This window comes from Dipodomys spectabilis, unplaced genomic scaffold (assembly GCF_019054845.1).
Source record: "Dipodomys spectabilis isolate Male_0828 unplaced genomic scaffold, ASM1905484v1 ptg000089l, whole genome shotgun sequence".
Taxonomy (NCBI): domain Eukaryota; kingdom Metazoa; phylum Chordata; class Mammalia; order Rodentia; family Heteromyidae; genus Dipodomys; species Dipodomys spectabilis.
This window is the reverse complement of record NW_024870766.1, coordinates 18601039-18614413: the sequence shown is the minus strand read 5'-3', so window position 1 is coordinate 18614413 and position 13375 is coordinate 18601039. Positions and strand designations below refer to the sequence as shown.

Sequence of the window (13375 nt, the reverse complement as noted above, 5' to 3'; positions counted from 1 at the left end):
GTCTTATCTGGGTTTCGTTATTCCTTTTTCTCTTAAAATATCATCTGGGCACTACATCCTTTTCTCCTCTAACATTTAGTACAAGTCAATTCATGTAGAATTTCTTTGGAGTTCATGTGGTTTCCAAATGAATTTGAATTCAGGAGTATATACAGGCACCCATCTCTGAGATATAATGAAAATAGTCTCCAAAACTTTTAGTTTTCTTATTTCCCATTTTATTTGGAGGAAAGAAGAAAAGAAATATTTCAGGTTTTATTTCTTGGTTCTTGTTTCTATTCAGATAAATGTCTCACTACAGTTACCAAACTAAGAAATATAAACATTTGTTACATTTTTCAAGATGATCTTTAATGTAGAGTGAAGCAAATTTCCAAATATAGAAGTTTATAAATACCATCTCTTAGAAATATTACTGTTTTTAATTTTCTTTCTTTCTTTTTTTTTTTTTTTGTCGGTTGTGGGGGCTGAACTCTGAGCCTGGGTGCTGGCCCTCAGCTCTTTAGCTCAAGGCTAGCACCCAACCACTTGAGCCACAGCGCCATTTCTGGCTATTTTCTGCTTATGTGGTGCTGAGGAATCGAACCCAGGCCCTCATGCATGCAAGGCAAGCACTCTACCACTGAGCCAACTTCCCAGCCCCCTGTCTTTAATTTTCTTATTTAAAATGATCTTTCTTCAGCATTAACAGAGAACAAGAAAGATATATATATATATAGTGATACATATATATATAGTGAGATATATATATATATATATATATATATATATATATATATATATAGTGAGTTTGATGACTGTTCATATTGAGTAATTAGGAGGAAAAGCAAGGAATGATGTTTGTGTTTTTCTGCTGCATATATGTTTGTGTTTTTCATTATGTGTTTGGAATTTTTTTTTTTTTTTTGCTGGTCGTGGGACCTGAACTCTGGGCCTGGGCACTGTCCCTCAGCTCTTCAGCTCAAGGCTAGCCCTCTACTACTTGAGCTACAGCGCTGCTTCCAGCCTTTTCTGCTTATGTGGTGCTGAGGAATCGAACCCAGGGCCTTAGGCATGCAAGGCAAGCACTCTACCACTGAGCCACCTTCCCAGCCCTTGGAATTTTTTTATGTGTTACTCAATGAGATGATCAAAGTACCACGGGGAAGAGATGCAAGAAGAGCCTCTTTGGGGCACCTCTCCAAATAGAGAGTCTCCTTTCCTTTCATGGTTTTCCTTTCACTTTCACATAAACTTACTCTGTTTACCTTGAAAACAAAGATGTGTTTAATATGAGAGTAAAAGAAGGTTCAAAGTAGATAATTTTAAATAGTTTGAAATTTTTATTTTGTATAGTTTCCAATAATGAGATTACTTTTGAATCATGGTTTTTTTTTTTTTTTTTTACTTTACTGAATTTCCTGCTTTCATAAAAATTTCTTTTGGTTTTGCTCTTATTATCCATGTGTGTGTGCAAACCGTAAGTGAATTCTTCAATTATTGAGGTCCTTGTCTTGGTAAGTAAGCTGAGATCCACAATTGAAGACAGAATCAGTAGGGGTTTTCAGCTGACCAGAAGGACTACTGTTGGAAACAATTGAAGGGTTAAAAATCGTGGAAGGAGGACCATAAGACACTACATTGTCCTCATTAAAAAATAGCTAAGTTCTATTTGTATATTAGTATTTCACTAAAATTTTTGGAAGGTCATTTTTTTATTATATTTCCTTTCTTCTCATGTATTACTGCTGGCATGTAATGTCTTCTATCTAATGGTCTCACTTCATGTTACTCTTCATTTATAGCATTTACCATATTCTGCCTCTTCTTTTATGTATTTTTCATGCTTTTTAAGATAGCATTGGCATCCCTAAACCCCAAATGTACCAAAATCTCTAACATTTTTAGTACCAACATGATACCATAGGAGAAAATTTGGCACTGATGGGTTTTAGTTGAAATGCAGGTAAATTAAAAATACTGTAAAAAAATTACCTCTAAGCTATATGTATAAGGTTTGTATGAAATAGAAATAAATTGTATATGTAGACTTGGGTATTATCTACAAAATATATCATTAAGTATAAACAAATATATCAAACTTTGAAAAAAACTTGTTTCTAAGCATTTTGGTTAGGGAATAATTGACATATACCTTGTTTTTAGGTTTTACTCTCTTGAGGGTCATAATCATATTTCTCTAATTCAGATCTCTGACATCATATCTTGCATAGTGTAGATTTCAAATATAAATTGAATTACAAAATTTACTTAATTTATATGATCATAAAATATAATAAAATAAGCCAGGCACCAGAGTCTCAAGAGGCTGAGAGGACAGTTTGGACATCAGTGTCCTTGAGGCTTCACTGCTAAAACAACCACAAAAAGTAGGACTGGAGGCATGGCTCCAATGGTAGGTAGCGTGTAAGCCAAGCAAGTAAGCTGAGAAGTTCTAGGTCATTAAACATGTAAATAAATAAGTAAATAAACCTAGCAATTTGATTGACTGGAAAGTAATCTTGAAATTATTATATATAATAAAGTTCTACTAGTAGCCTGTTATGATTTTAGATTTTCACCCTTGAGTCTAACCTCAGGTAAATAAAAAGCCTGATTTGAACACATAGATAATTGAGATTTTGTTGTAATTTTATAGAAGAGATTAAAAAATATACCACATAACTAAAAATTAAATTACTATGATTTTGAAGTACAGAATTATACTGAATGTTTTTTTAAATTTTTTATTCTTTTGGTTTGTTGTGGGGCTTGAACTCAGGGCCTGGGCACTGTTTCTGAGCTTTTTTGCTCAAGGCTAGTGCATTTCCACTTTGAACCACTTTCATAAATTGCATTTTTAAAATGTATAATTTAATAACTTTAATCTTTGTAATAGATTTGAGCATCTTTTTAGTAGAATAATAGCCTACTAATACAGCAAACAAAACAAAAAAGCTTGTATGCATTTTCATACTTTATGGAGCTTATATTTGGTTGGAGCGCATATTTGGTTAGGAGTGTGTGTGTGTGTGTGTGTGTGTGTGTGTGTGTGTGTGTGTGTGTGTGTGTGTGTGTGTTGTATGTGTGTATGGTAGGTTTGAACTCAAAGCCTTGTGCTTTCTAGGCTACTGCTGAACTATACTTCCAGCTCTTTTGTGGTTAGGAGCGTGTGTGTGTGTGTGTGTGTGTGTGTGTGTGTTGTATGTGTGTTGTATGTGTGTATGGTAGGTTTGAACTCAAAGCCTTGTGCTTTCTAGGCTACTGCTGAACTATACTTCCAGCTCTTTTGTGCTAATTATTTTTTTGATAGGGTCTTACTTCCTGCTTGGGTATGTGCCTGTACTGTGATCATGATTCTCCCATTTTAGGCTTCCTGTTGAATCTGGGATGACAGATGCATAACAGCATACCCAGTTGCTGGTCAGGAAGGGATGTTGAGAGCTTTTTGCCTGGCTAGCCTCAAACTATGATCATCCCAACTTCTACTTAGCATTTAGGATTACAAGTATGTGCCACTAACACATGACTAAATTCCTATGAATTAACTCCGTTGACACAGAAATAAGGGTCTGGGATGTATTGCATATTGATATAAAAATGCTGTTGTAAGGAATATTCTGTATCAAGTTTTCTGTTACCTTTGTATTGGTGGCTCTGGGACCTTGTGCATACTAGGCAAGCATGTCCTCTGAGCTATATCCCTGGATAAATGAGCATGGATGCTTTTTTACAAAATTATTAGTAATTAAGTGAATATTGTGTAAAAAAACAATCCTGAGGGTGGCTCCTTAGTATGAATTTAATTTTTTTTAAACAAGTTGTCTTATTTAGTCAGAGGGAAATAGTTGCAGTCATTTGTGACTTGTTAATATGAAAACTGAATTTTTAACACAGGAATATTTTAGTTTTAATTAATAAGCTATTAGAGCTGGGCGTTGGTAGCTTGCACCTGCAATTGTAGCTACTCAGGAGGTTGAGATCTGAGGATTGAGGTTTGAAACTAACCTGGGCAGAAAAATCTGTGAGTCTCTTGTCTCCACTTAACCACCAAGAAAGCCAGAAGTTGAGCAGTGGCTCCAGTGGTAGAATGCTAGCCTTGAGCAAAAAAGCTAAGGGACAGTGCCCAGTCCCTGAGTTCAAGCCTCAGGACCTGTGCACACGCGCGCGCGTGCATACAGACACATACACACACACACATGCACACACACACACACACACACACACACACACACACACGACTATTAGAAGTTTCTGGTAGGTATGCATTTTCTTTGTTGTAAATCAATGGGTATAATTTTGCTTGCCTGAAAGATGATTATGAGTAAATTGTTTACTTGTTCACTCAGTGTCAAATGGGCAATAGGGCAGAGTTATAATATTTGCCAGTGATATTTTTTAAATTTTATTTCTTATTATAGACGATGAAAGTACATGAAAAACACCAGGCAAATCTATTAAAAATCTGTTTTTATCCTGATTTCTTTGGCATGCCTATAAACCTAAAGATTAAAAATATTTAATACAGAAAGAAATTGTAATTGATCCTTTGGAGTCCACATAAAATGAATTCTAAAGTGTAAAGATATTAGATATTCCATGCCAGATATATTTATTCAATGAAAAGTTTCTTAATACTTTTATCTATGAATTAATAATTCCTCTACCTTGTTTAAAAAAAACCTTTTTACTTTCTTAAGCTACATTTTGTCAAATTGAAATAATTTCTTTAGATACATAAAAAAGTGAATTAAAAAGACAAGAAATGGGTCTTCATCAAGATTTGACAGTATGCTAGCATTATTATAAGTTATAAAACCCTATTTAATATGCGAGTAGCCTCAATAAATTTAAGCTATTGCACGGTGGTCATTTTCCCAGGGTGCTAGGTTGTTTAGTAAACTAGGTTATTTGAATCCCATTTATTTGTATAAAAGTGATACATTATTGAATTGTTTGGCAAGATCATTTTTATTTAAAAAATGAGCTATTACTTGATTTAGTGAATACAATGTTGTTATTTTTTGTCCAATTAATCAGTTACAATGTAGCCAGAACTATCTTGGTTCAAGTAACATATTACTTTCTGATGGTATTAGCACATATTGCCAGTTTATTATACTATGGAATTGAGAAGTGTTTGAGAAGAAATTCCCAATGCTTATAATCTGTAGTTAGAATTGGTAATTTCATAATTTTCTGACATGAATTGAGGAGTGGAGAGAAAAGTATTTAAAATTATTACATGTGTGAATAGAAAAAGTAGCAAGATTCATAGTTACTTTAATGATTTTCATAGTGGCATCAAAGCTACCATACTTTAAAGATTGTGTGGGGACATTGTGTAAATTGTATTACTCTAAAGTTGTTATGTATCCAAGATTAGAAATAGTTGGCTTTGTTTGTTTTTTCCTACAATGATAGAAAAGTTTTTTTTCCTCTTCCTAGTATGGGGGTTGGTATAGTTAACTTCCATTATAAAAAATGGCTGAGTTCAAGTTAAAAATCACTTTATTTTAATGTACTTTTCTTTTGTCAGCATTCTGTACTAACCTATAACATTTGGCTTAGAATAGGCAGAGAGGGAAGGAAGAAAACCATTGTTGCTATAGTTTTCTTCCAACTCTTTTCAGTTTATTTTTATAAGTATAGTATATTCCATCTTAGAAAAAAAATCAATCTTTTTTTCATAGTAAACATGAATTTTAAACGTTCCCTATTTTGGTATACATATACAGGATTATTTTTGGTTCAAAAATTTTAAAATACTAATATATATCTTAGGATTTTCTACATTCAAAAGACAATGAAATTTTATACACAGTTCATTATTTTTGATGCTTCAAATAATAAAGTAAGTGTATTATATTAGGAAATATAGTGGTAAAAAAGACCCTTGGATTACTTTGACTGTTTTGAGCCTGTAACTTTGTTTTTCATGTTAAATGTTACTCTAGCTGTCATCATATAAATATATCTGTAGTTGTGGATTACAAACAATACACATTATATCTTTTTAAAAAGCAGATAATTGTGTCCATTATATTTTAAAATTATACACTGCTTTAAGGCTATGTATTTATTCTTTAGAAAATATGACTTACATGAATATTTTGTGATGGACATAATCATGACAAAATATACACATGATATACTTTAACAAACTGCCATGCAACAAATACATTAAGTAATGAAGAAATTGAATATATATGACCTAATATCGACATTCACATTAAAAATTTACAACATAACCAATACTTAAAATGTATCCTTATATTTGGCAGTAATTCCATTTTTTACAATTTAAATTTAAAACTTTTCACAATATAGATTTGGTGAAACTTAGATTTTTCCTTAGTCTGTGACAACCTGAGGTACCAAACATTTCTCTCTTATTTCACTATCTTCATAGGTAATTTTTTTGTTTCGTTTAGGATCTATCCAGGAATTGTGTATTACAGCATTGTTAGGCATGGGATCAGCTTCAACTATGGAAACAACTCTTTTTTTCATTTTACTTTTTAAAACCTTTTGAAATTTTTGCCTAGTGAAAGCATATAGTAGAGGGTGAAATATAGTTGTTCCATAAGCCATGACTAGAAAACACAATCTTAATTTTACTAAAAGGTCACTTGGGCCTATACATAAAATTGTAGTATTTAAAACAGAAATTGGTGTCCAACAGAGAAGAAACGTAGAAATAATCAGTAAAGACATTTTGAAGACTCTTTTCTGCCTTTCTCTTCGTTCACGGTGTCGTTTCATGGCTCGCCGGAGGGCAATTATTACAGAAACTGAAGTTCTTACACCAAAGACTACATTTCTCCCACCACTGCTTTGTGACATGTCTGTAGTCTCATGTTGGGTGGTTAGGGAAATTGTCTTTTTCTTTCTTGCTTTCTTCTTCTGCCCTGTCGAAAATCTTGTGCCTATTCGAATATTAAGAGCTTGAAGTATCTTGGTGTATGTGATTAACATTACCACAACTGTGAAAAAGAATATTGGGATCTGTACTAGAAGGTGATAATACATTCCCAGTTCAGTGTAGTATTCATTTGTACTGACACACAGAAGAGTCTTGTTTTCCCATATATTTCCACTTTGGAGACTGAAAAAATTTACCTCAATAAAAGGAATCAGGAAGGAGAAAAAAGAAAAAATCCAAATAGATATCATTAACATTACAGCTCTGCCCATTGTCAGAATTCGGTTTGCAGGTTTTACAGAGATGTCATATCTGTCTAATGTGATCGCAAAAACGTTGATTGCTGTTGAGACACTTGCAAAGGAAACACAAGCCTCATGGAAACAGCAGATGAGAGCAGTGTTACTCTCCAGTGAAAGCAGAAGGATAACTATAGTTAGAGGAATACATCCCACACAAATAATTACATCAAGTACATGAAGATTCATTGTAATAATATTACTGACAGAGTTGATTAAGTTGGATTTCATGCAGTAAAGTACCAGTACGGTGAGGTTGCTGCCAAGTCCCAAAACAATTTCTAACATAAGAAATCCAGTGAGAGACACTTGAAAGCTTAATGGATATGATAGTGGTTGGTACATATTGGTGTTGATGTCATCAATGTCATCTCGCACTGTAATGTTAGAATCAGACTGCATGTTGATTTCCAGAACAGGAGAGAGACACATTCTTTTGGAGCAGTTGTTTTTTTTTTTTGTTTTTTGTTTTTTTTGCCTAGAAAGTGAAATAGAATAAACTATTTGATTTTGGCAATTTAAATGATGAATAAAACATGTAAACAAACCATCTTTTTATTGTACACCTTTATTTTTTAAGTTTGTAAAGTGTAAGTGGGAAATGTGGAGATAAAACATCAAGATTACATTTGTTTTACTGTAAGAGGAAATGATCTTCTTTGGAAAAAATAACTATTTAGGGATTGGTCCCCTAAATGCAAAATGGCTTAAGATACTAAAGAGGTTTGCCTCATTTGGAAATGTGATTTTTTAAAATTTTTTTTAGAGAAAAAGTACTTTTGTATAATAAAACTATTGAGTATGCAACACTAATTTTAATCTGATGACTTAAAATTTCATTTTACAATGTTGTGAGTAGATACAAAGTAAATGATATTTTAATAAGCTCTAGCATGATTAGTGTAGGTGTAATTATTCTTGTGAGATTTCAGCTGAACAGGGCAAGTGTTCATTTAAAAGGATAAATATACCAAGTGCTAGTTTGTTTCAAACTACCTTGTGCATGTTGATGGAATCTCTTAGAATTTAGCATTGTGCTTAGGAATATTTAGAGTTATTCCCCACAGAAAGAAGGAAATGATAATTTTTTGTATATCACAGTGAATATGCTCACTTGATCTTTACAATTGGCAAACATAAAAATGGAAAGAAAAGGGATATTAAGCCAAAGTGAAAGTTACAAGGCTTTTTTCTTTTTACATCACTAATAATGCCTATATATTCATTTTGTGACCACACCCTCTTCTGTCTTCTGGAAGAAGAAAGTTGTAGTTTAATACATACTAAGAAATAGTCATTTTTGAAGTGGTTCAAAACATACTAGTTGACTTTATTTGTTTAATCAGAGGTTTTTTAAAATTTTATTTTATTGTAAAGATGCTGTACAGAAGGGTTACAGTCAGAATATTTTTTAAGTTTTTTTTTTAAAACAAGCTATAATTCAGGTAGAAGTATTCTGAAGCCAATATTTTAAGGAAGCTTTTAAGTTAGACATTACCTGTGATACCTTTTGTGTACATCAGCCATGTATACTTTTGAGGAAAATTTTAAAAATAAACCTTTTTTTTTACTAATTCATGAAAATTATATTTTAATATGCAGGGGTTTAGAGTTATTTGTGTGAATCAGTATATTCAGTTTACAATATAAAAAATCACTAGCAAACTTACATTTCAAGTACAGCATTTTGACTATAAAATTCAAACTATACAAGCTAATAATTTTCAAAATTTATGTTAACCATTCACTGATGTTATCTTTGACAAGGTTTAGAACATAATTTTATTTCTGCATATTATTTTGGAAATACTATCTCAAACACATGATAATATTTTTGAGTTATTTAAGTATTAATAGAAGCATATTTATTCAAAATAGGTAAAAGTTTTAGCTTACTCTGAAATCTTATAAAAATGGAAAATTTTAAGCATGCCAAATTTTCAGAGTTGGTATATTAAACATCAGGTCTTTGTCACACCAGAGTGTAGTTAAATAAACCAGTCATGTCAAGTGAAATGACAATTACGGAAAGTATCAGCCCCCTCCCTTTCTGGTAAATGTTAACACGGTGCAGTGCAGTGGGGTGCATGCATCTCTGACCTACCTGTTTGCTGTTACCTTATGGGCGATTTAGCTCACTACAGCAGGCAGTTTTTCACGAATTGATACATGATGTCATTGACAGATTTTGACATGAATTGTTCACTGAGAACAGTGAAGTAGCTGTATTTTATCTCATGTCTTGTAGGAATTCTTTCATTTTTCTCTCCAGTACTTCAACTGCATGAATTGTGAGATTAGTTGGCTGATGGATTGCTAAAGAACAGTACATAATATTTGTGTTTGATTTACCTTAAAAAGTCACGACCAAGAGAAACTTCCTCAAATGATAGGAATTGTGTTTTTCTTTGAGGAAATGTATGATAGAGTCTCTTTACGATACTGTCTGAAAAAGAGAAGCATAAGGTTTCTAGCTTCCAAAATGTATTTAGACATCCTTTTGTTATAACTGTAAATCTGTTTGTACAGCAGTCTTCATTATTGTGAAATGATTTCTTGATCACATAACTTGCTTTACATTATAAATCCAGTCCATGCTCTCTTGATAGAAACCATCTGCTATTTAATTTGGTTTGTTTTCATTAGAAGAGGACACATAATTGGTCATAAAACTCAGATGGAAAATCCATTAGTCATATCAATTGATATGAATATCCTGAATATTTAGTGCAGAAAACACTTGCTAAAGCTTTGTTTTGCTCGTTGGTACATTCTCCTTTTTGGAATTCGTGTTTCATTGTTTCTTCAACATTAGTAGCTTCCATAATTCTCATGTGTTCAAGTGTAAACTCCTCCTTTAAAAATGCTCACCATTTTGTTTCAGCCTTTTACAGTTATATTTTCTTTTTGTGATTATTGTATTCAGCATCTTCTTAGGGTACTGTTAATTTTTTAATATTCCAGCAGTATTGTAGACTGATTCCTTGGTTTTAACTCTTCAGTTTCTTAAAATCATATTTATAAGTGCATCTTGTAGTTCGTAGCTCACAGAGCTAGGGAAACTCAATCAGATGCATTCTTCATATTATAAGTTGTAAATACTGAATTAGCTGCTTTAGGTCCTATGAACAAAAGAAAAAGAAAGGTTAAGAAACAAGATTCCTAATAATTTCTAATTAATTGAAAGTTATTCTGATGAATTAAAACCATGCACCATTTGTTCTTAAAATAAGCAGTACTATTGCTAGAATCATAACTATGTGCATAAAATTTAAATCCTAAAATACCTCATTTTCCTAACAGAGATTGTATAGATTACTTTAACAATAGAGTTAGCATTGTAAATATAGCCACAAGAGAAAGACTGTATTTATAAACTAATTTCTGCTGTCTTTTAAGAAGCTAACTTGTATTTTACAAGATTATAAACAATTAGCATCTACTAAACACACTCTCATTCCCTCTTTTAATAAACTGAATGTTTCCTACTATAAAAACACTGTAGCTTGCTTAATTATCAAAACATCGGTTGAATCTTAACACCTTAAAACAGATTTCATGAGAAGATACAATGAATTTTTATTTATGAATTGCTCATGTGGTTGAAGCAAAAGGCAATACAAAAATTAACTATATTTTTTCAGTGAATATGCATGCTAATAATCCTAGCATAAAATTGAGTAATAGATAACAGATTGATACCAAAACTGGTTCTTATAAGAAATATTAGCATTTTTGGACACTAAGAAAAACTATACGGATAACATTAGGAATCAAAAATCTGTCTGAAGTGACTTGAGAGCTGATGCCTTCATGGTGAATTAATAAAATATTCTTAACCCATTCGAAACATTTTACATTAAAATATATCTTGTCTTCAGAGAAATAGATTTAAAAATTACATGCTTAGCAATAAGTAGAACTAAACATTAAACTCTTAACATTTAGGCTGAAATTTAAAAAGTAATTTCACCCCACTGTGATAGTTTAAAAGCTACTGTATACTATAATAAGGAACACATCTTACCTCTGCTAAATATATGATAAATTCTTGATGTAGTTGAAGCATTTCCCGTTTTGATTGATTCATTTTGTTTGCTTGTTAGTAGAGGATGAGGGGAAGAGGGTTATAAACGTCTCTTCAGAAATGACCTTAATGAAAACGTGTCTGTATGGTGCCATTGTTTCAGCAGTACTGCTGATGTATAGACCGTGTAGTGCTGCTTTGAAGCTGCTGCGGTTCCTCACAATCAGTAAGCATCTGAAAATGCAGAATGTTTCTTCTCTCCAGAGACATTTAGATTCAGTCTTTAAAAAGGAACGGCACTGTTTTCAGAGGAAAGCCTGTTCTGAGCAGCTTTTGCAGTATGACAGCCTACCTTGTCGCTTCTCTCCACTGCAGAGAGATGCAGTGCATTCACTAATTTTGATTGGTCAGTTGTATTGAGCTTAAACTGTGCTTCATATGTATAGCAGAGATTCCCTCCCACCCTACTGTTTTATATAAGAGTGCTTTCTTAAAAGACTAAATTTATAAGTGCTTGTATGTTATGCTTAAATAGAATATGAGTAAATTAGTTTTTTTTTTTAAACATGTGTATTTTGTTCTGGATTCTTGGTCACTGATGCCAAATGTTAAAAAATGCATGGAGATGTTTTCTTATTGTGTGTAGGGGGAAGGTGGTAGGAAAGGTTTATATAGTCAAAAGTATATATGTATATACTAAAGGCTCATTAATTGCACTTGAGAATATTTTATTATTTATATATAATTTTGGTGTAGTTTCTTTGTTCTACAAATAGAAACCCACTGCATTTTTACAGTGAACCACACTGAATTTCAACTAGTTTGTTTGTATTCAAGTCATCATCATGTATTCCAAATGTTTGTGAATATCTCTAGGTATTAAATTCATTGAGATATTCTTTTATTTCATTCATTCATTCAGAATATTAAATCAGCTTGATCCAAGGTAATTTTACCATAAAATATTTTTAAAACATTTCCTTGCCAGTAGCATACTAACAGTAGCATACTAAAAGTTAATATTTTGTTTTACTTTTTGGAAATAGTAATCTCAATTTTTACCTATAGGAAGCTTCTCATTTAGCAAATATATACTGGCCATTTGCCATTAGTATTTTATTTCAATTGGGTATTTCTGTTGTGGCTTGGTCACATTTCTTGGTAGATTGCTTTTGGCAAATAGATGTTGCTAGATTAGTGAAGGAAAAGTTACTTGTAACTTGTAGTTTATGTCTTCATTACTTAAAAAGCTAAATTATTTTCAGATAGACTGCCAAAAAACCCAATGGTATAAAAACTGAACATATGAATTAAAAATTAATTTATATTCATTTTTTGTTACCTCTAAATTTGTTTGTTTTCAGTAGCAAGAATAAATATTTTTTTAGACTTAAGTATGTCAAGTGGCTGGATTCTGTACTTATAAAATTGAAGACATTACTGATGATTGAATTATTAGAACATTAGTCATCTATACAGATCATATTCCTAAAGTTAATAATTTGAATTTAATAATTTAAATTTAGGAATCTGAGCTATATTTTTCAAAATGTTTTTCTTTATTTTATAGAGAAATTTCTGACAGGTACTTGAGTTTTGAGTGCATTTCTATAAAAATTTAGGGTAACATGAAAATTTTTGTTATGAATTTCTAGAAATTTCTGAATTAGTTTTGGGTGTCAAGGCTTTGATAATACTAAGAAGGAAAATGTGCCATTCAAGAATTTTGAAAATTAGGGGAAAAGATCTTGATAGAATGCCAGCTACATTAACAATAGCTAATACATACAAAATGTTATTTTTAATTTCAAACTGAAACCAGAGAAAACATGTTGGCATGTGATGGGGTTAAGAAAATTATTATTATTATAAGAATATATAGTGCTTTCCTCCCAGAGAGTTCAAGTATTTATTTAGGTTTTTTTTGGTCAAAATGTATCTATATACAAACAAACAAACAAATAAGGCACTGTAGAAATCTGTTGACCTGAAAAAGCATAGGTAGGTTATCAGCAGACAGTGTTAGAATACTGCTGACTACCCTTCTGGGTAGTTGTACCTTTTTCTAAGAGAAATTGTGATAGTACTTGAGCTGAGAAAGGGATAATCTAAGTTTACTCCCTATTTGCCTATATAACGTTTGGT

General features: G+C 31.9%; 2 protein-coding genes across 2 annotated transcripts in view; one reads left to right on the top strand and one right to left on the bottom strand.

The window, feature by feature from the left end:
• Positions 1 to 13375, top strand: part of Cog5 (component of oligomeric golgi complex 5) — a 215595-nt gene that overhangs the window by 38977 nt on the left and 163243 nt on the right. The gene's annotated exons all lie outside the window — the stretch shown is intronic.
• Gpr22 (G protein-coupled receptor 22) lies at positions 5905 to 7653 on the bottom strand. Its single transcript, XM_042684603.1, has one exon. It carries the CDS (start codon positions 7633 to 7635, stop codon positions 6334 to 6336), a length of 1302 nt encoding a protein of 433 aa, XP_042540537.1. The 5' UTR covers positions 7636 to 7653; the 3' UTR covers positions 5905 to 6333.